The sequence below is a fragment of the Onychomys torridus genome, chromosome 9, assembly GCF_903995425.1.
Source record: "Onychomys torridus chromosome 9, mOncTor1.1, whole genome shotgun sequence".
NCBI lineage: Eukaryota > Metazoa > Chordata > Mammalia > Rodentia > Cricetidae > Onychomys > Onychomys torridus.
In genome coordinates this window covers 67834286-67855295 of record NC_050451.1, presented here as the reverse complement: position 1 = coordinate 67855295, position 21010 = coordinate 67834286, and the positions used below count along the sequence as shown (strand labels likewise).

Here is a 21010-nt window from a genome sequence, read left to right as displayed (position 1 = left end):
CTGGAACTGGCAATCTTCCTGCCTCAGCCTCCCAAATACGGACTCATTTTCTTCAAGCCTGAGGCAAACAATATGAAGTGAAACCTCTCATCGGGAGAATTTTGAAAAGTTACAGGTTTCTAAACTCAGTCATAAACATACAGAACCTTCTGCCAAGCTGGGTTTGGGAAACAAATACTAGGACTCCACTCTAGATCAGTTAGGTCAGAATCCTGGGGAGTCGGGGTGGGAGGCTGGGGGTGAAGCATCTGCATAACCTCCTGGGTGATGAGGGACCCAGGGTTGAGCACTGGGCACTGCATAAAGACCACTGCATGGTTGAAGAAAAAGTTCTAGACAGTAGAAACTGCTACTAAAACAGCTCATGGGTACACAAGGTAATGGAGAGTTCTTTCTGGCCACTCAAATGAGACCTAATACACTGTCTCTCCTTTCATTTCTACAAGCTGGAACGTGGGCAAAGAAAGCCAGAAAGCCAAACATATCATATCATGATATATCATGATGAGCAGAATGATTATGATCCAAAAGGTGTTTGTTGTTGTTTTGGTTTGGCTTTTGGTTTTTTCCAGACAAGATTTCTCTGTGTGACTGCTTTGGCTGGCCCCTGTCTCTGCCAAATGCTAAGATTAAAGGTGTGTAACACCACACCCAGCCATTTAAGATTCATGCAATTCATTTTCCTAAAAGGCCACAAAAGTCTTCCAAGTTTGATTTACTGTAGCATGTCTATATGTAAATAACACATAAAAGCACATTTCTTTCTGCCTGCCTTCTGGCCTTCCTCCCTCTCTTTTTTAAATTTCTTCCTGCAGCACTGAGGTCAAGTTAGGCCCCTGTACACTAGGTGAGTACAGTCCTCCGCATACTTCCTTCTGAGCTCTACTTTTTCTTCTAGCCTCTCTCAAAGAGAAACTTTACTGTTTTTAATTTATACCTTGTTTACTTAAAACAGTGGAATTTATTGCTTAGAACATACTGAGTTACATATTTGTAATATATAACTTATATGTAACACATTTTGTATGTAACATATTTTTTTGAAATGGGGTGTCACTAAGTAGACTACAGCAATCCTCCTGCCTCGGCCTCCTGAGTGCTGGGATTAAAGGCATATGCCACCATGCCCAGCTTTGCATAGTATATTTAATACTTTAAATATATATTAAACAAAATTCAAGAAGTATCAAAGGGCATGAAATGAAAAGTCAAGCTTCCTTTTATTCTTTATCCTCAGCCTCCAGCAGTAACCTCCCTTCCTTGTTTCTAAAAGCACCATTTATGTTTGATTCATACAGAGTTCTAGTTAAAAAAACACAGGCCTTTAAGTATCTTAAAATCTTCTCATCTTTCCAGAGAATTATTTTTCTTAAAATCAATTTCTGGGGGCTGGAGAGATGGCTCAGAGGTTAAGAGCACTGGCTGCTCTTCCAGAGGTCCTGAGTTCAATTCCCAGCAACCACATGGTGGCTCACAACCACCTGTAATGAGATCTGGTGCCCTCTTCTGGCCTGCAGTCATACATGCTGTATACATAATAAATAAATAAATCTTAAAAAAAAAATCAATTTCTGCATGGCAACAGTGGTGCACGCCTTTAATTTCAGCACTCGGGAGGCAGAGGCAGGTGGATCTCTTTGATTTTGAGGACAGCCTGGGCTAGAGAGCGAGTTCTAGGACAGCCAGGGATACACAGATAAACCCTGTTTCAAAAAACCAACCAACCAACCAAACACCAGTTTTCTTTGTTTGTTTGTTTTTATTTTTGTTTTTGAGACAGAGTTTCTTTGTGTAACAGCCCTGGCTGTCCTGGAACTCAGAGATCCACCTGTCTCTGCCTCCCAAGCACTGAGATCAAAGACCTGTGCCACTGCCACCCTGCCACCAATTCCCTTTTAAGACAGTCACAACATAAACACCATTAGGAAATACTTCCTTCATTTACTCCTTTGGAGAGAAACTGGACATGACTAAATGCAGTCCCAACACTTCAGGCTACATTTAGAGGATTGAAGCACACTTCCCCATGTTCTAGGACACACAGTGCATTTTCCCTGGGATGACTTTGCTACAGTGTTGCAGCCGTCACGTGTCGTGTCATACCTGCAGTTTTCTCGCACTCTGCCGCTGACACTTGTTTTCCTCGGCCATCCGCTGGTAGAGTCTGGCTCTCAACACGCGCAAAGCTATTTCCTTGTTTTTGAGCTGTGATCGTTCTTGCTGGCACTCTACTACCAGTCCTGAAAAAGAACAGGAATCAGAGGTAAAGAATCACTTGTCATTCCCACAGGTCAAATAAAGCAGAAACGAGGAACATTTTCTTGTTCTTTGTTGACAGGGTCTCACTGAGCAGCCCCGGCTGGTCTTGAGCTCAGTCTGCCTCTGCCTCAGGAGTTCTGGAATAAAGGTGTGGACCACCACACCTGGCTGAGGAACACTGTAAGGGGAAAGGTCAGTCAGGAAATATGACGAAAGGTAAACAACGGTTTAGATTTAGCACACTTTGGAAACTGTTGGTAATAACTGTATGGGCCTGCTTAGATTCTGATATCTAAATGACATATTTCACCTTTTTCTGATTTCTTTTCTGTTTTTAAGACAGGTATTTACTATGTAGTCTTGTTTGTTTGTGGTTTGGGGGTTTGTTTGTTTGTTTGTTTAATTAATTAATTAGTATTTTGCCTGCATGTATATCTGTGTGAGGTGTCAGATCTTGGAGTTAGAGACAGCTGTTAGCTGCCATGTGGGTGCTGCAAATTGAACCCGGGTCCTCTGGAAGGGCAGTCAAGTGCTCTTAACCACTGAGCCATCTCTCCAGCCAGTTTGTTTGTTTTGGTTTGGTTTTTGGTTTTTGAAGACAGGGTTTCTCTGTGTACTTTGTGCCTTTCCTGGATCTCGCTCTGTAGACCAAGCTGGCCTCGAACTCACAGAGATCCAGCTGGCTCTGCCTCCCGAGTGCTGGGATTGGATTAAAGGTGTGTGCCACCACTGCCCGGCGTGTTTCTGTTTGTTTTTTAAAGACAGTTTCTCTGTGTGTAACCCTGGCTCTGTAGACCAGGCTGGCCTTGTACTCACGAAGATCCGCCTGCCTCTGCCTCCCAATCAAGTGCTGGGAGTAAAGGTGTGTGTCAAAGGATACCTGCCTCTTGTTTTGTTTTGTTTTGTTTTGTTAACAAGGTCTCCCTGCAGTCCAGGCAGTCCTTAAGCTGGTGAGCAGACATCAGCCTCTCAGTACTGTGTTTACAGAGTACTGGGATCACAGGGCGTGCTAAGAGGTGTGACTCCGAGATCTGCAGATAAGAGAGCTGAGGCGGCAGCTAGCTGCCATGTTTACTTTTCTTCTCTGAGCATTTCCTCTCCTTGTTTGTTCTTCCACAAGTAAACTTCTGCCATCCTCCAGGAACGGCTGTCCACCCAGTCCTATCCAGGAAGCACTTGGCCTTTCCTCTTCCAGTGGCAGACACACCAAAGGAGGGCTAATGTGGAAAGCACACCTTTATGCAAGTCTGGGGACGTAGCTCACTGACAGAGTGTGGGTAAAGCCTGGGGTGAAGCCTGGGGTTCACTCCTGAATGTTGCTCCCACCACTGCATTCTCTGCCCCCAACAAAAACAGTTGTGGCAGATGTGGGACACGTGGAGGCGCTGAGAACTGCACTCCAGTCCTCTGCAAGAGCAGTGTGTGTTCTTAATCGCAGCTCTCTCCAATCCTGGCTTGCACTTAAGAGTGCTTTGTTGTATGGCATTTTGTTTGTGTTCTGACAAATAAAGCTCGTCTGGAGATCAGAGGGCAGAGCTAGCCACTAGTTAACCATAGAGGCCAGGCAGTGGTGGGGACACACCTTCAATCCCAGCACTTGGGAGGAAGAAGCAGGAAGATCAGGAGTTCAAGACCACCCTGGGCTATATGAGATTGAACCCGTCTAAAAGAGAAACAGAGCTGGTGGCTCACACCTCTGACCCCAGCACTTGGGAGGCTCATGCTTTTAATTCCAGCACTTGGGAGGCTCACACCTCTGACCCCAGCACTTGGGAAGGTCATGCCTTTAATCCCAGCACTTGGGAGGCTCATGCCTCTGATCCCAGCACTAGGGAGATGGAGACAGGAATATAAGGTGGATGGAGATGGGATCTTGGCACCCGTGCTATTTGAGGATTTGTAGAGACAAGACGGGTTCACCCACCCATTCCGTCTGAGATTTCTTAGAGGTAAGGGCTCAGAGCAGGGCTGCTCTGCTTCTCTGATCTTTCAGTTTTCACCCTCACTATCCAACTCTGGGTTGTTATTATCAAGACTAATTAGAGTCCCACTTCAGTACTTGCTCATCAAGCATGAGGACCAGAGTGTGGATCCTAGCACCCATATAATGAGCCAGGTGTCCAGCAAACCCCTGTAACTCCAGCTCTTTAGGATCAGACAGATTCCTTCTGGCCTTCATGCATGAAGAGACATGCATACCTACATACACTCACACAGACACACACACACACACACAAATTATTATTTTTGTTAGTAACTTAAAAGAAAGGAAAATTTATAAAGAAAAATTGTTTTAGTCTGAAAAACGATGTTTATACACTACATAACAACTTGGCCAATGGCAGTCTGCACATACAATGGTTGTCCTATAAAATCTTATTACCTACTGAGAGTTATCTTAGTTTGTGATCATTTATAATTTCACCTAGTGGTAAAACTGTGTAATGATGCATTTCTCAGAATGTATCCTTATTGTGAACCAATGTATTTTAAATCACTGTAACAAATTAAAAAGAAAGGGTACAATTTATCAAGGTGACCAAGTGGCCAATATTGAGGGCAGCAGAGCCTCATGGCACTAGCAGTTCATCTACCAGAAGAGACAGGATCCCAGCAATGGCATGTCCATGCTGTATCTGTTCCCTTCAGAACTGAACACCGCTCATGGAGCACCACTGTCCAGCATATCCAAGCACCTTTCCTGGACAGATATGCTTACATCTGCATCCTTCATAGGAGGAACTGTTTCCAAACAGAAGGAGAAAACAGAGCCACAATGCCATTGCCATCTTTAAAAGTTTTGTGCAAAGAACTATAAATCTATTCAAATATATAATACTTGGTTCTTAGTTGGTGGAACTGTTTGAGAAGGATTAGGAGGTGTGGCCTGATTGGGGAGGTGTGTCACTGGGTGGGTTTTAAGGTTTCAAAGCCCACACCATTCAGTTAGCTCTCTCTGCCTTGTGCTTGTAGATCAAGACATGAGCTCCCAGCTACTGCTCCAGCACCATGTCTGCTGTCTGCTGCCATGCTCCCAGCCATGATGGTCATGAACTCTGACTCTCTGATGCCATGAGCCTAAATCAAACATTTTCTTTTATAAGTTGCCTTGGTCATGGTGTCCTATCACGGCAATAGAAAGTAACTAAGACAAAAGCAAAGGACTTGCTTACCTGTGGGGATATGGACAAGCCTCACAGCACTGTCTGTTGTGTTAACGTGCTGCCCTCCTGCTCCTTTAGATCGAAATGTGTCTATTCGCAGGTCCCTAGGATCCACTTTCACATCTACCTAGGACAAAATATATAGCATAAGTAAATTCACAGTTCCACAGATACTTTATTCTGAGATTTTTCAAGTAAACTAGATATTTATGTAACCATTAATTAAAAACATAAAGAAAAAGAAATGATACCAAAGAAAGAACCATAAATAACCTATTTCTCTCTGTATGTCATCCCTACCCCCACCCCCCAGACAGGGTTTCTTTGTGTAGTTCCAGCTGTCCCAGAACTAGCCTGTAGACCAAGCTGGCCTCAAACTCAAAGATCTGCCTGTTTCTGCCTCCCGAGGGTTAGGATTAGAGTTATGTGCTACCACCACAGGCTGATAAAAAAAAACCTATTTCAATGAAATACTATTTTACTTTTTTGAGGTGATGGAGATTGAACCTAGGGCATTATACATGCTAAGTATATTCTACCTTTGAATTTCATCCCCACTTAAAGGGTACATTTTTTAAGTACTGGGTTAGAATGGTATGAGATCACTGAGTTGTGTATCTTCGAAGAATTTCACCATGGATTATCTCCTAGTTATATAAAAATATCTATACCACACATTGTTGATTCTCATCATTCCCAGAATCCCTGTTCAGAAATTCACCATCTCACTGAGATCTCTTTGTGTCCCATGCCCCTTTCACAGGGAAACACTTGATCTGCTCCACACTCTCATATTTATCCTCAGCCAGTCACACAGGGTGACATTCTACCTTCTTGTTTCAGCTCTCACACAGACAACCAGGGGCAGATACAGTGGAGCAGGCGGTGGAGAACCCCAGTTGGTGGAGCAGCTCAAGCTATCACTTCTGATATTCATTCTCTCTCTTGCGGAAACAAAGAAACTGAATCTAGCAGATGGGTTGTTTGGGGGATTTAAGACTCTATGTGAGGTATGTACATGTATGTGAACGGGTGAATTCTGAACGACAGAGGGAATCCTTAACTACTGCTCCTGAAGCTCCTAAGTGCTCTCTCTTTTCCCTCCCCTTTGTGTGAGTGTGGTTACTGGTGGGTCACATTTTAATTCCTTGAACTTTACTTGAAAAGCAGATCTGAGAAGACATAATTGAGTTCAGAAGAAGAGTACAGGGCTGGTGAGATGGCTCAGTAGGTAAAGGCATCTTTATTTGCTGCTGAGGCCGAAGACTTGAACTCCACTCCTGGGACCCACATAGTAGGAGAGAATGGACTTCATGAGTTGTCCTCTGACCTCCATATGCAAGCTATGGGACACATGTGCTCACTCACATACAGACACACAAATCTATAAATGTACATAAAAACTTATTTTTAAAAGATCATATGGGCAGTGGTGGCACACGCCTTTAATCCCAGCACTTGGGAGGCAGAGCCAGGCGGATCTCTGTGAGTCTGAGGCCAGCCTGGTCTACAGAGTGAGATCTAGGGCAGGCTCCAAAGCTACACAGAAAAACCCTGTTTCAAAAAACAAAAACAAACAAACAAAAAAATCATACTAGATTATCTGGATAGACTCTAAATACAATCCTAAGTGTCCTGACAAGACCCAGAGTTCCCTGTGTAGAGAAGACCATGTGAATTCAAAGTAGAGGCCAGAGCTGTCCATCTTCAAGCCAGAAGAAGACCTGGAGCTTCTTGAAGCTGGAAGCACAGAGGATACTACCCCTTCCAAGCGATTAAGACCACACAGTCACCTTGATACTGGACCGTACGCCTCTGGTTGTGAGAGTAAACTGTTGCTGTTTTTATTGTATTTATTTGTGTGTGTGTGCACAACAGCATGTGTGTGCCATGGCATTCTTGGGGAAGTCAGAGGGAAGTCAGAGGACAACTCGTGGGAGTTAATTCTCTCCTTCCACCCTGTGGATTCCAGGGATTAAACTCAGGTCATCAGGCTTGGCAACAAGTACTTTTAGCTGGTGAGTTATATCGCCAGACCCCGTGACTTGCTTTTTAAATGAAAGAAAACAAAACATTATAGGGATAATAAGGCTTATTTACCTGGGGAAGAGTTAAAGATTCTCAATAAAGACTATTAAGTTCAATTGTCAACCAAGAAAACAGACTTTCCTGGAAGGAAAGTCTTCTAGGGTTTCTCAGCACAAGATACACCCCATGGAGCCAGTTTCCCTAGGTCCTGGTGAAGTTACCTCATCGGGCTGAGGAAGGACAATAACTGACATTGTTCCTGTGTGAATACGTTGCATCCTTGACGACAGGCCCACCTCTGGGATTCGCTGAACTCTGTGGATTCCACCTTCATACTTCAAATGCTTATAGACACTGTCGCCGGAAATTCGGGCAGCTGCATGATGTAGTCCACCTACAGGAAAGGTTCATAAATACTAGAGCAGTCTACTTTGAAAGAGACTGGGATCATAGCTATCCTTAATCTAAGGCCTGACTCTGCATATAGCACCTGAAATGGGAACCTGAAATAGATATCAGCTATACTGTCCAATGTAGAATATATTAATATATAAAACAAAACATAAAAGATATTACTCTGGGGAGATGAGTAATAATAGTGCATTTTATATTTTACTCTTTGTACCTTTTTTTTTTTTTTTTTTTTTTTTTTTTTTGAGATCAGGTCTTGCTATGTAGCCCAGGCTGGTCTTAAACTCACAATACTGCTTCAGCCTCTGGAATGCTGGGATGACATCTGGCTTGTACTTTTTGGATTCAAGCCTTTCTATATAGAGCAACTTTTACTTTTATAATAATAAGAAAAATAATACCATTAAGAAAAATGGACTACTGGGGAAAAATTTTTAGGCAAATATGTGCCATACATTAGAAAACACTCCATAACATAATTACATACTCTTAAATATCTTTAGCCCTTCTAAGTCTCAAGAATTAAAAGTTAATACTTACCTGTGATGTGGAAATATTCTCACACATACAAAACATATTAGTGCTTTGGCTTTAGCTTATCTAGCAGTTTTTAAAAGTATTTTTAATGATATAAGAGGACTTTTTTTTTTCTTTTTTCTTTTTCTTTCTTTTTATCTTTTTTTTCCCATTTAGGTCTCACTGCATAGCCCTGGTTATCCTGGAACTTACTATGTAGACCAGGCTGGCCTCAAACTCATAGAAATTCAGCTGTCTGTGCCTGCTGAGTGCTGGGATTAAAGGCGTGTGCCACCATGCCTGGCAAGGGGAATAATTTTAAGAGTGTGAATTTGAGATGGGAAATTTAAATTTGTCATGGCTTCACTCTGTTTCAGGTCCTGGGTATCTCTTACAGTACAACCTTAACACACTGAATGGGACTGTTCATGTTTTTATATGGTATCGTCTGTCCACCAGTGTGTATCATCAGCTCCTTTACCTGGTAAATGCAGTTATAGTCAAGAAAGTAGAACGTGGCCATGGGTAACTCACTGTGATGACTAAAGTGTCAACTTGACACAACCTGGAATCACAAGGAAGAGTCTCGGTGAGGGACCGTCCAGATCAGACTGGGCTGTAGGCATATGTGTAGGTGATTAACTTGATTGCCTTAACTGATGTAGGGAGACCTGGCCTGAAGGTGGGTAGCACCATTCCCTAGCTACCCTGTACTTTATCCTAAATCAAACATTTGAATTTATGTAAACTGGAGACTCCTACAACTTTCCTGGATAAATGAACAGAGCCAGTAGCAGGCTGACTGAGTTCCAATTAAATTCCTTTCTTCCTAGCCATATGCGGTCAGCTAGCTTACATCTAGTCCATGCTTTGGTTCCCTTATTTGTAAATCATCACCATCACCACCACCACCACCACCATCTATGGCGCTATGCAGATAGAGGAACTATTTATACAGATTACCTGACCATTGAAGGGTCGTAAGGAATGTGTAGGCATATGACATATTTTCTAGTTCAATCTACTTATCAAGAGACTTTTGCAGGGGAAAACAGAAGCCTATTTAGAGCATTAATACAATGCTGACCTTTAGCTGTGAAACAAACCATCCACTGGCTCTCCTGGACTAATTATGCCATCTTCTGGAAGAAAAGGCTAATAAGATTCCTGCTACATGAATTTCAAAAGGTGCCTGAAAAGCTGATACACCCTACAGTGGTAGTTCTCAACCTGTGGGTCACAACCCATTTGGGGATCAAACAAGTGTTTCATGGGTGTCACCTAAGACCATAGGAAAACACAGATATTTCAATTCATAACAGTATCAAAATTACAGTTATGAAAATAATTTTATGGTTAGGAGTCACCACAACATGAAGAACTGTATTAAAGAGTCACAGCATTCGGAAGGTTGAGAACCAGGTTGGGGATTTAGCTCAGTGGTAGAGCGCTTAGCCTAACAAGCACAAGGCCATGGGTTTGGTCCTCAGCTCTGGAAAAAAGAAAAAGGAAGGTTGAGAACCACTAGTCTAGAGTAAGGTAATGAAGGTACATTGCAGGACTTGCCAATCTGTACCAATCACAGTTTACTACTGCAGCATATTATTTTCCATTTCCCTCTGCTGTTTACCTTAATAAATTCTTTTCTAAAGGTCATCTTCCAATTGTATTTTATTAGTACTATTATTTTTAAAATTTTTTAAATCTTATGTATATGTGTATTTTGTCTTTATGTCTGTCTGTGTATTATGTGCATGCCTGATGCCCTCAGAAGCCAGAAAAAGATGTCGATCCTCTGGGACTGGAGTTACAGATGGTTGTGAGTTGTGAATCTCCATGTGGGTGCTGAGAATTGAATCCCATCCTCTGAAAGACAATGAGTGCTTTTAACTACTGAACGATCTCTCCAGCATCACCCACATTGTATTTTATGAAGATTAGTAAGTGCTCTTAACAACTGAGCCATCTCTCCAGCCCCTCAATTGTATTTTATAAAGGCTTCTTTATATAGTTTTAAAGTTTTTATTTTTATATCTTTTACTTATTGAGACATGGTCTTACTATATAGCTCTGCCTCACCTAGAATTTGATAATGTAGACCAGGCAAGCCTCAAACAGAAATTTGCCTTTCTGTCTCCTGGGTACTGGAATTAAAGATGTGGGTCAGCATGCCTGGTTCTTTGCTTTAGTTTAGGAAAGGTAGATATCTAGTTTCCACAGGAATTTTTTCTTTAATTCACATATTCCTTCTTAGGAGCACAGTTCCCTTCCTGATCTCTTTGATTTAGTTAAGAACTTTACTATAGGCCAGATGTGGTAGCGCACACCTTTAGTCCCAGCATTACAAGTAAAATAAGTTTTAGTACTTCTAATAGACAAAGTCTTCAATTTATGCTTACCATAATCTGCTGGTGTGTAATTCAGCAGCTCAAATTTCCAGTGTTTATAGTATGAATAATTCTGATACATATCAAATATTTCTCTAGTAAACTGTTGACAGATATCACCTAAAAGAAAATACACAAAATATTCAGTCAGTAAGCACAAATATTAAAGAGCGCATCCTTGGATAAAAGCACTCAGGAAATATTTCCAAAACTAAATACATGCAATGGGCTTTTCAAGTACAGTGATGTCAAACCAAGTAGAATTAAGTTTTTATACCGCATCTACAATAAACTGATGTTTCTGACCTCCAGTAGTTCTTCCAGATGTCACCTCTAAAATAACGTCACTTCTGTCATGTTTCTCCTTTGGCACTAGATGCTCCAAAAGCTGGAAAAGACGGGAAATGCAATCACTGATGTGTTTATTTTCCTTGGTATATTATCACTTCAAGTTAAATCAAAGTCCTCAAAGTATATTTTAGAAGTCAATAATTAACAAAACCATGTAATATCCCAAGAAGGTAAGTCATAAAACCAGATCTTAAATAACCTATTTAGATAATCAATTCACATAACAATGAAGTTACTTGTCTGAGTATTTTCTGCAATGTTATCGGATTATCCTAATTTTCTAAAATGAAGTTAATTAAGATCAAAGTTCAGAGTGTTCCATTCAACTTTGTTCAGATTTTGCCTCTTAAATTAGTTCTAAACAGTGGCATCTTTCATCTGATGAATGAAGCAAGGCTTTGAAATCTTCATTTACTCCAAATGAAGACTTTTAACAAATAATTGCATAGTGTCTCCTGTCATAAATGCTGGTCAGCACCCTGCCACACCTTGCATTCTTGGCGGGGTCATTCTGTTTAAAGACTATGTTAAGGGGACTCAAGATAAGATTCAAATAGTTTCTCACATGTAACAAGAAAAAAAGGGTGGGGGTGAGGAGGGGTCCTGGGTTCCTAATAAAGAGTTTTCCTCTTAGGAAGAATAGGAAAACAACCTCCTGGTTATTAAAAAGCCTTTAAATCAAACTAAAAAAGTACCTACACGTTATGACTCTCCTCCCTACTGCCAACTTCTGAAACACTACACCTCTGTTAGAAATGACAGTCTGTGGGAGAGAATGTTAGACATGTTTTGCCTGTGGTTCACTAGGTGATATCTCTAGACACCCTTCTAAGTCCCCAGAAACTGGATCCACAGCAGGAAAGTTGGAGGGACAATGATGATGACTACCACAGAGGGAAACATGGTACACGGCACTATAGTCTTCACTGTCTTTAAAACAAGCCACCTGTTGAACTAGAAGAAAAGAGGCCACTATTGCAGAATTTTCCCTTTTACAAAATCTAGAGTATCAGCTACAGCGAACACAGTATCATGAGCCCTGAGAGTCCCCAGCATGCCACAGTCCCAACTAAAGACCTGTGCTGACTAGCTGGTGCTACACTAAGATTCATTCCATCATATTCAGCATGCAAGTTTTCAATCTGACTGTCACCATGAACCTACCTATTCACGTCTAACACTTAAAGCCATCTGACTTCTCCCCGTGGTGACTACATTTCTTTTTAAGATTTTACCCATTTATATTTTTATCTCTGTATGTGTCCCCACTGCACACACATTCCATGTGGATGTCAGAAGACAACTCAAGGGAGTTAGTTCTCTCCTGTCTTCTTGTCTGATACATCAGAACTCAGGTTGTCAAGTCAGGTGTATACAGACCATCTGCTGAGCCATCTCATTGGCTTACTACAGTATTACGTTTTCCTGTCTAACAAGTCAACAGATTCTGCTATGAATTTTCTCTCCCTACAGAAGTCTCCATTCACTAACATCTCAATTTCTTTTCCAAATATCCTTCAGCAAACTATACTAAGTATAGCTTAATTACCCATCATGTTAAAACAACACTGTTAGGGGAAGTTATTTTGAGCATCAAAGCATAATCTAGAAAATATATTATTCCTTCATATTAACACTATTGAGATTAGTATGCTGCCTGAAACATACCTCACTATACAGTGTGTTGATCTTCTGGTCAATGATTTGCCTTTCTTCTGATACAAGTTCTTGCAACTGCTTTTCATCTTGTTTATTTAGACCTAAAACCAGCAACAAGGAGAATAGTAAATTCTTTAAACATTCGTACAGATAAAGTATTCAATAACTACCTCATCAATGCCTACAAAGTTTTTGTTTATCTTGAGATAAGAGTCTCACTATGTAGTCCAGGCTGGCCTTGACCTCCTTGTCTTCCTGTCTCAGCCTCCTAAAGCCCTATGGTGGGTGGGGGGTGGGGGGGTGTCCCTTGGAATACTACAGCTGATGGAGAAACAAACTGAGAGAAGCAAGAAGGAAACCTGGTTCAGCTTGACTTAGTTAGCCAGGCTGGTTCAACCTCTGGAGTCTGGTACCAGGCCAGTTTATTTTAGTCATATTTAAGTACAGTACAATTCTGGGAAAAAGTTTCCAGGTAACAATTATCCCAATCCCATGTGCACAATAAAGCTTAAGGCATGACGACATCGATACTCTTTTGCAAAACACAGTAAGCACATCTTACAAAGTAAGATGGGTTCTATAGCTTATGGGTCTCAATCATGGAGGTAGCATAGGGGTTAGCAGGCTATAAAGTACATGTGATACCTCCTCTAATCATGGGTTCTATTGACTAAGAAACAAAGTTAAAGATCTAGGGTGGGAGACTGTGGCATAAACATTCTGGGGGGTTTGGGTGAGGCCTGGCCCTATGTATAGCAAAGGTCACCATGTTATTAACAATATCCACTCTCAGCCTTCTGGGTGGGAAATGGGTATACATTTCCTCCACTGAGAAGACAGCCCTGCATGATTAACATTCCTAGTTTCTCCAGTGCTAATCTGTGAGCATTTGTGCTCTCTACACCTGTCTCAAAAACAAAACAAAAACAAACAACACACCTAGCTCTTTATAAAAAAAAAAAAAAAAACCCACAAAGTAGATATCACAACTAAAATACAAAGCTTTCTTTGAGGTTCCTACAATGTGTAGTGTCATCAGGCAATTTCCACCTATCCCTGTGTATTTCTTTAGTAGACTAGGGATCACATCATCAATAACATGTATTCTCTCATATCACACCATAGAAGTCCCGGATGAAAGAGGAACTATCATTCTGTATTTCTGTATGAAGAACAGTGCTCAGTAAATTAACTTATGATGATGATACCAAGTCTCTCAGACTCTAAACCTCTTGCTAAGTACCATAAAGAACCTTGATTCTTAGCAGATCCTGAGCAACTGAAATACGTCACACACCCAGTGAGGATACAGTCCTCCTCTTGCCAAGTCTTGAGCTTATTCTCTGTAGGCTTTTTAAAAGACAGAGTTCAAAGTTCAATCAGTTACATACTTCTACACACAGATATCATTTACCTACTTTTACACATCGACTCTAACTCTTCAATGGCTTGTTTAGCCTCCTGAATTTCTTGATAAACAGCTGCCAGTGGTGCCAACTCAGCATGCCTTCTGTGTAAGGCCCTTCGGTCTCCTTCAGTCTCAGAGATCTCCTGCAAACACTGGTCAAGGGTTTGGTACTCTTTATTCAGGTCTTCCATATACTTCTGTAGGGCTTTATGTTTCCAAAGCATCTTTGTATCTTGGTGACAGAAGCCCCTGGGCCAATTCTTATTTAATTGCTGATGGAGAACATGACTCTTGTTTTGTCTGAAATTCCACAGCCTTGTATCAGGACTGACCTGTCTGAACTGCTGACAACAGAGAAAGACGTGTCTCTGGGGGCAAACATTAATAGATGGATGCTGAAAAAGCCACATACACAGGCGACGACTCATCTCAGCAGCTGTAATGTAAGATGTACAATTTGAAAAGAGCAACTCTAAAGATATATGCCATAATAAAACTTGGAATTTCAGAGAAACCTTTAGTTCATGGCCTCATTTAGCTCCAAAGACAGTCAATAACTCAGAAAGATACACACACACACACACACACACACCAATAAATGTATAGTTTTTTTGTACATGTACACATGTATAAATATATATAGTTTTAAATTTCTTTACTTATTTATTTTTGCATTTTGAGAATGAGTCTCACTATGTAGCTCTAGCTGCCCTAGAACTCACTCTGTAGATCAAACTGACCTTAAACTCAGAGATCTGCCTGCCTCTGCCTCCCAAATGGTGGGATTAAAGGGAAATGCCGCCAGGCTGAGCCTACAAAGAAAACTCTTGAAACCTCTAAATAACAGTCTGTTAAAACAAGTGAGGGGTGGTAAAATAACCCAGAGAAGAGAAGTACCAAGAGCCAATTCTGACAGCCGCCAAATTCAATCCCTGGGACACACATGACAGAGTGAGGGACCTGACTACTGAAAGTTGCTGACCTGCATACCTGTGCTGTGGCATGCACACCCCACACATGTGCACATGCACACAAAGAGAGTAACCTTAATCTGCAATCAACTAGGACAAGCGAGTTAGGGTATAACTAAAAACACATCACCACAATGGGTGAGGGCAGTTTTAACTTTAAATGAGTATATACACAAACATTTAAAAGCTATAAAATAGCTGGATGGTGGTGGCACATGCCTTTAATCCTAGCACTTGGGGGGCTGGTGAGATGGCTCAGAGGTTAAGAACTTTGATTGCTCTTCCAAAGATCCTGAGTTCAATTCCCAGCATCCACATGGTGGCTTTCTCACAACCATCTATAATGAGATCTGGTCCCTCTTCTGACATGCAGGCAAACATGCAGACAGTACACTGTATACATGATAAATAAATCTTTTAAAAAAAAAATCCCAGCACTTGGGAGGCAGAGGCAGGTGGATCTCTGTGAGTTCGAGGCCAGCCTGATCTACAGAGTGAGTTCCAGGACAGCCAAGGTTACACAGAGAAACCCTGTCTCAAAAAACAAAACAAAAGCTACAAAATAATGATGCAGTCTTTAGGTGGTTCATAGTCAGAGATTTCTCAAGTTTAAGAAATATATTAACACGTCAACTATTATCTAGTCTAATTGTTTATAAAAGGGTTTTGCTATATAGCTCAAGCTGGCTTTGAACTGGAGGCCTCCTGCTTCAGCTTCCTAAATGCTGGACCATAAATGTAGATCAACATGTCTGGATAAACTTAAATGAGCAATTTTATTATATCTATTAATTTATTATTATTATTATCATATCATAGAATGTGTGTGTGTGTGTGTGTGTGTGTGTGTGTGTATGAATGAGGGGGGAGGAGGGAGGGTGAGAGATATTAGTGATTGACCCCAGGGCTTTCCACATGCTAGGCAAGCACTTTGTTTTAATTGTTTAATATCAGGGCATTCAGATGGGAAAGAAAGTCAGGTAACTTAATCACAACTCTTCACTCACTGGATAGAAGCAGAGCCTGTGTTATAACATAGGTTGTTTATTCCAAGATCAGAGTTTTTCATTCTCAACCCTGTGATTGCTTCTTGAGGATGCTTCTCTTTTAGCTGAGAACCTAAAGGAAGAGATCCATAAAAAATTAAAAGGCCAGGTTGTGGTTTACAGGTACCTTTTAAGTTTTCCTACTTTCCCAAATCTTTTACACAGTACACAGTATTTTCATAATTTTAAGCCTTACATAAGACTACCAAGCTGGAGAGATTTTTCACAATTAAAAATTGTCCTCATGCACAGGACCAAGGCCAGCACCCGCACAGTGGCTCACAACTGCCTGTAACTCCTGTTCCAGGAGATTGATCTGACACCGTCTTCTTGCCTCTGCTTGGGCACCAAGCATGCATGTGGTGCACACACATACATGCTGGTACTCAAACAGACAAAAATATTTTTTTTTAAATGACAGGTTAGGTGAAATTGGCTATTACAATAAATTATGTGATCTTCCCTCAGATAATCAAGAGCTAACAGAAGAATACTAAGACTTTATTGAGCATGAGAGGGGACACAAAGTTTTCTAAGAAAAATGTTTTGCCTCCTGAAATTAAAACTGGAAATAAGGGCCGAAATTTAGCAGAATGGCCTGGGGCTGTAGTTCAGTGGTAGACCATTTGCCTAATATGCACAAAAAAATTACCATAAGCAGCCTTTACTACAAGTGTTGTTGCTGTGCTGGGCTACCCATTTATTTGTAAGCCCCCTTGATCTCACTAAATCCAAGATCGTTATCATTTAAAAAATTAAATATTCAGAATATTCAGTGTTTGATGGGTTTTACTAATAAATTTAACAAATTATTAGTTAATCACAGCGGGAATTGGTGAATACATCAGAAGGAGTGTCCATTTGACAGTGAGAAGAATAAAGGGATGGCAGATTTTTGTAATAACAGTTCTGGTTAAAACTTCCACTTTAGGAGAAGCCAAGGAATGAGTAACTCTCAAGGTCAGAAGCCTTAATGTTACTTTCTAAGGTTACCTAAACCTAGAAAGAGCAAGGCTTCGACATCATCCCCACAACACAACACAAGAATACTCATAGTTTCTGGCATGTTAAAAGTGACACTAGATGGGAGCCAGGAGCAGAATGGGAAAATCATATTGTCTAAGTCAGTATTATGGGGCGATTCTATACGAAGTAGCACAAGTGGGCAGTGGGAGAAGAATAAAGTCCTCTTAAGGCTAAGGAAGAATTGTGAATACCTAAGAGGAAGAAGAAAAATGACGTTCTCGTTTCTTACTGATAACTGAACCTTCTGTGTCCGAAACATTTCAGCTCAAGGTACTGCAAACACGCTCATTTCCAGGCTACTGCTTCCGGGTTACGTTTGTGCTTGGTTCCTCCTCCATTCTGACGCTTCTAGCAGAATAGTCGTCCTTAGGTGTCCCTAACAGTAAACAAGATGAAATGATGAAGCGGGAATGAGATTTTTCTGGAAAGCCCAACGCGCCGAACTTATTTGGAGCTGAAGCGCAGGAGGTGTGACGGCCAGAAGGAGTGAAGGGAGCGGATCACCCTTTCCTGTTCCCTAACCAAGGAATCCTGGGAGTTGTAGTTTTTCCTTTCCCGGGGCCCCTTGCTCCATCCCCCAACATAAACGTAGGTTTTTCCGTTACTTGCAAACCTAGAAGCGAGACTTTTTCCTAATTTAAATATTAAATTCTACAATCTGTCATAGGTGAAATCACAGGAATTTATTTACGTGTTACGATCCCTTAAAGCAGTAGTTTCTAAGTTACTATTTTTCAGAGTGCAGGAGGTTGAAGATAGCGACTCTTGCATGCTAGACAAGAGCGCTGTCATTGAGCTATATCCACTGACTTGAGGTTTTGTTTTGTTTTGAGCTGAGGATCGAACCCTAGGCAAGCACTCTACCACTGAGCTAAATCCCCAACCCCGAGGGTTTGTTTTTTAAATGGGACTTTTTTTTTTTTTTAATAATGAAAATTTTTAAGCAAGGAGCTGGAGAGATGGCTCAGAGGTTAAGAGCATTGGCTGCTCTTCCAGAGGTCCTGAGTTCAGTTCCCAGCAACTACACAGTGGCTCACCACCATCAGTAATGAAATATGGCCAGCCGGTTATGGCACAGGCCTTTAATCCCAGCACTCCGGAGGCAGAGCCTGGCGGAACTCTGTGAGTTCGAGGCCAGCCTGGTCTACAGAGCGAGATCCAGGAGAGGCACCAAAACTACACAGAGAAACTCTGCCTTGAACGCCCCTACATCAAAAAAACAAAACAAAACAAAACAAAAACAAAAACAAAACCCGAAACCTGGTGCCTTCTGGCATACAGGCACACATGCAAGCAGAATACTATATATACATAATAAATAAATAAATCTTAAAAAAATTTTTAGGCGATTCTGCATTTCAATTGTCATATTTGTTTTGTATTGTTTAAAACACTGAGTAAAGAAAACTATAAATTTGTATTTTTAAAATTCATAATAGGACCCAAAAGATAGGTGACTATATCTACAAGTTACAGACTTTTAGATGAGGTTGCAACCACACGTGTTTGAGCCCTTGACTCAAAAGAAAGAAAGGAAGATAAAGACAGGAAATCCAAACATGTAAAAACAGTAGGATATAGTTCTTAGCTGTCACATTTACAAGTAATAAGATTTCTCTATGATTCCATAGCCACCCTAAAATGTGAAGGTAAATATATACCATATCTCTGGCTTTAGCAGCTTTGGGGGTGTGGTGTCAACACAGAATTTCTCTATGTACCCCTGACTGTCCTGGAATTCACTCTGTAGACCAGACTGGCCTCAAACTAAAGGTATTTGCCACCCTGAAGTTGTGACCACTTACACAAAAAAAGGGGATTAGAAGTAGGTATGATTACACTCATAATCACACTCATAATCCCTGCACCTGGGAGGCTGAGGGAGGGAAGTCTTTAATTAGCTTGTGGCAGCCTGGGCTAAATGCTAGGTTATAAAGGCAGCCAGGGTCCCGGCTCATGATGGGAAGCCAGAAGGCTTCCACCAGCAGGGTCTTGTAGGTAATAAAGCCACGTGCTTATTAATAAGATTTCCTGACAGAAGAGACAATCCTAAACTCTGTCACAGAAGCTTTGGTGTCTGGGGGGCCGCTCTCTCGCTCATCTATAATTCCACAGCATTCTAAAGGAAGTATATCCCCAGGTTGACTGATGCATCAGGGGCCACCAGACATGTAGAAATAATAAAAAAAAATGGTACCTCAGAAATACCAAAGGAAAACTATGGCTTAAGAAGAAATGGAATTTATCTGACATGGAGGTCCAGAATGATCACTGTGACTGCTGTTTGTAATCAGACAAAAGGATTATCTTTACAATAAAGGACTTCCAAAATGGCAAATGAAAAATTATATATATATATATATATATATATATATATATATATATATATATATAAACCTTAGTAAATATTCTGCAAAAAGAATGAGGCATAGACCCTCTGGATGGCCACTTGTATCTCCTCCTTTAAGTATTTTGGTCAGCTTCTCCACAAGCTGACCTATAAACTTATTAAATTCTACATCATTTTTAAATGTTAAAAAGAAAAAAGGAAAAGAAAAGCTAGCCGGAATTACATAGCAAGACCTTGCAATAAATAAATAAATAAATAAATAAATAAATAAATAGAAGGAAGGAAGGAAGGTGGAGGGAAAGAAAAATAGAAAATTAACGTACAAGAAAACACTATTTAACATTTACTAGTATGTACTTCAAAGTAGTTACTTCTACCTTTCTATACTAGTCACTATTCTAAATGGTTTAATCCTATTAATATATGTATTTCTACAACAATCTTAAAAACCCATTTGCCTGCCAGGCGGTGGAGCCGTATGCCTTTAATCCCAGCACTCGGAAGGCAGAGACAGGCATATCTCTCTGAGTTCGAAGCCAGCCTGGTCTACAAAGCGAGTTCCAGGAAAGGCGCAAATCTACACAGAGAAACCCTGTCTCGAAAAACCAAAAAACAAACAAACAAACAAAAAACATTTGCTCGTTTGCAGGGGAGCAAACTAAAGCACAATGAGTTTAAATAGGCCAGCATGATGACTCACACTTGAAATCCTACCACTCAGGAGCTGAGGCAGGTAGGAGGCTAGACACCATCCTGGGCTACATAGTGTCAGACCAACCTGGGCAACAGAGAGTCCTTGTCTCAAAAAAACCACAAGTCCAGGAACACACACATAGAACTTAAGAATTTGATATCCGCTGATGGGTGGTGGTGGTTTCCAAAGTTTCAGTTCGTGGCCTTATTTTGGCAAGGCAGAACATTATAGCAGGGAGTATGTCTGTTCTCCTCATAATAACTGGGAAGCAAAGGGAAGAGAAGAGGGGCCACCACTCTAGTATTTCCTTCTAGAATATGCTCCTAGATCTAAATTCCTCCAGAAGTTTCCACCATTCCCAAGAATCTCAGGTAGAATACAATATGCAACCTAGTAAATTTTTGTTTTTAATTACTTTTCTATTGCTGTGAAGAGACACCATGGCCAAGGCAAGCTTTAAAAGAAATATTTAACTGGGGACTTGCTTATAGTTTCAGAGGGTGAGTCCATGACCATCATGGTGGGGAGCATGGCAGGAGACAGGCAGGCATGGCGCTGGGGCAGTAGCTGGGAGCCTACATGTTGGGACACCAGCAACGAGGCAGAGTGAGAGCTAAGGAGGAATGACATGGGCCTTTGAAACCTCAAACCCAACCCCACCCCACCAGTGACAGTGAGCCACCTCCTCCAACAAGGCCACACCTCCTGATCCTTCCCAAACAGTTCCATCAACCAGGGAC

General features: G+C 41.1%; 1 protein-coding gene and 1 pseudogene across 2 annotated transcripts in view; one reads left to right on the top strand and one right to left on the bottom strand.

The window, feature by feature from the left end:
• Window positions 1-17712, bottom strand: part of Mtrf1 (mitochondrial translation release factor 1) — a 28338-nt gene extending 10626 nt beyond the window's left edge. Inside the window, exons 1-9 of one of the 2 annotated variants that reach the window (XM_036199367.1) lie at window positions 17418-17712; window positions 16162-16273; window positions 14194-14619; window positions 12785-12876; window positions 11072-11153; window positions 10778-10885; window positions 7673-7845; window positions 5433-5550; window positions 2104-2240 (exon numbers count right to left, since the gene is read on the bottom strand). In XM_036199367.1, the coding sequence (XP_036055260.1) occupies window positions 2104-2240; window positions 5433-5550; window positions 7673-7845; window positions 10778-10885; window positions 11072-11153; window positions 12785-12876; window positions 14194-14611 (1128 nt within the window). In that variant the 5' untranslated portion in view covers window positions 14612-14619; window positions 16162-16273; window positions 17418-17712. The remainder of the gene's footprint in view (window positions 1-2103; window positions 2241-5432; window positions 5551-7672; window positions 7846-10777; window positions 10886-11071; window positions 11154-12784; window positions 12877-14193; window positions 14620-16161; window positions 16274-17417) is intronic. The other variant, XM_036199368.1, reaches the window with a different exon arrangement.
• A 1470-nt stretch (window positions 17713-19182) lies between these two features.
• On the top strand, window positions 19183-19494 carry LOC118590933 (annotated as a pseudogene).
• The last annotated feature ends 1516 nt before the right edge of the window (window positions 19495-21010 follow it).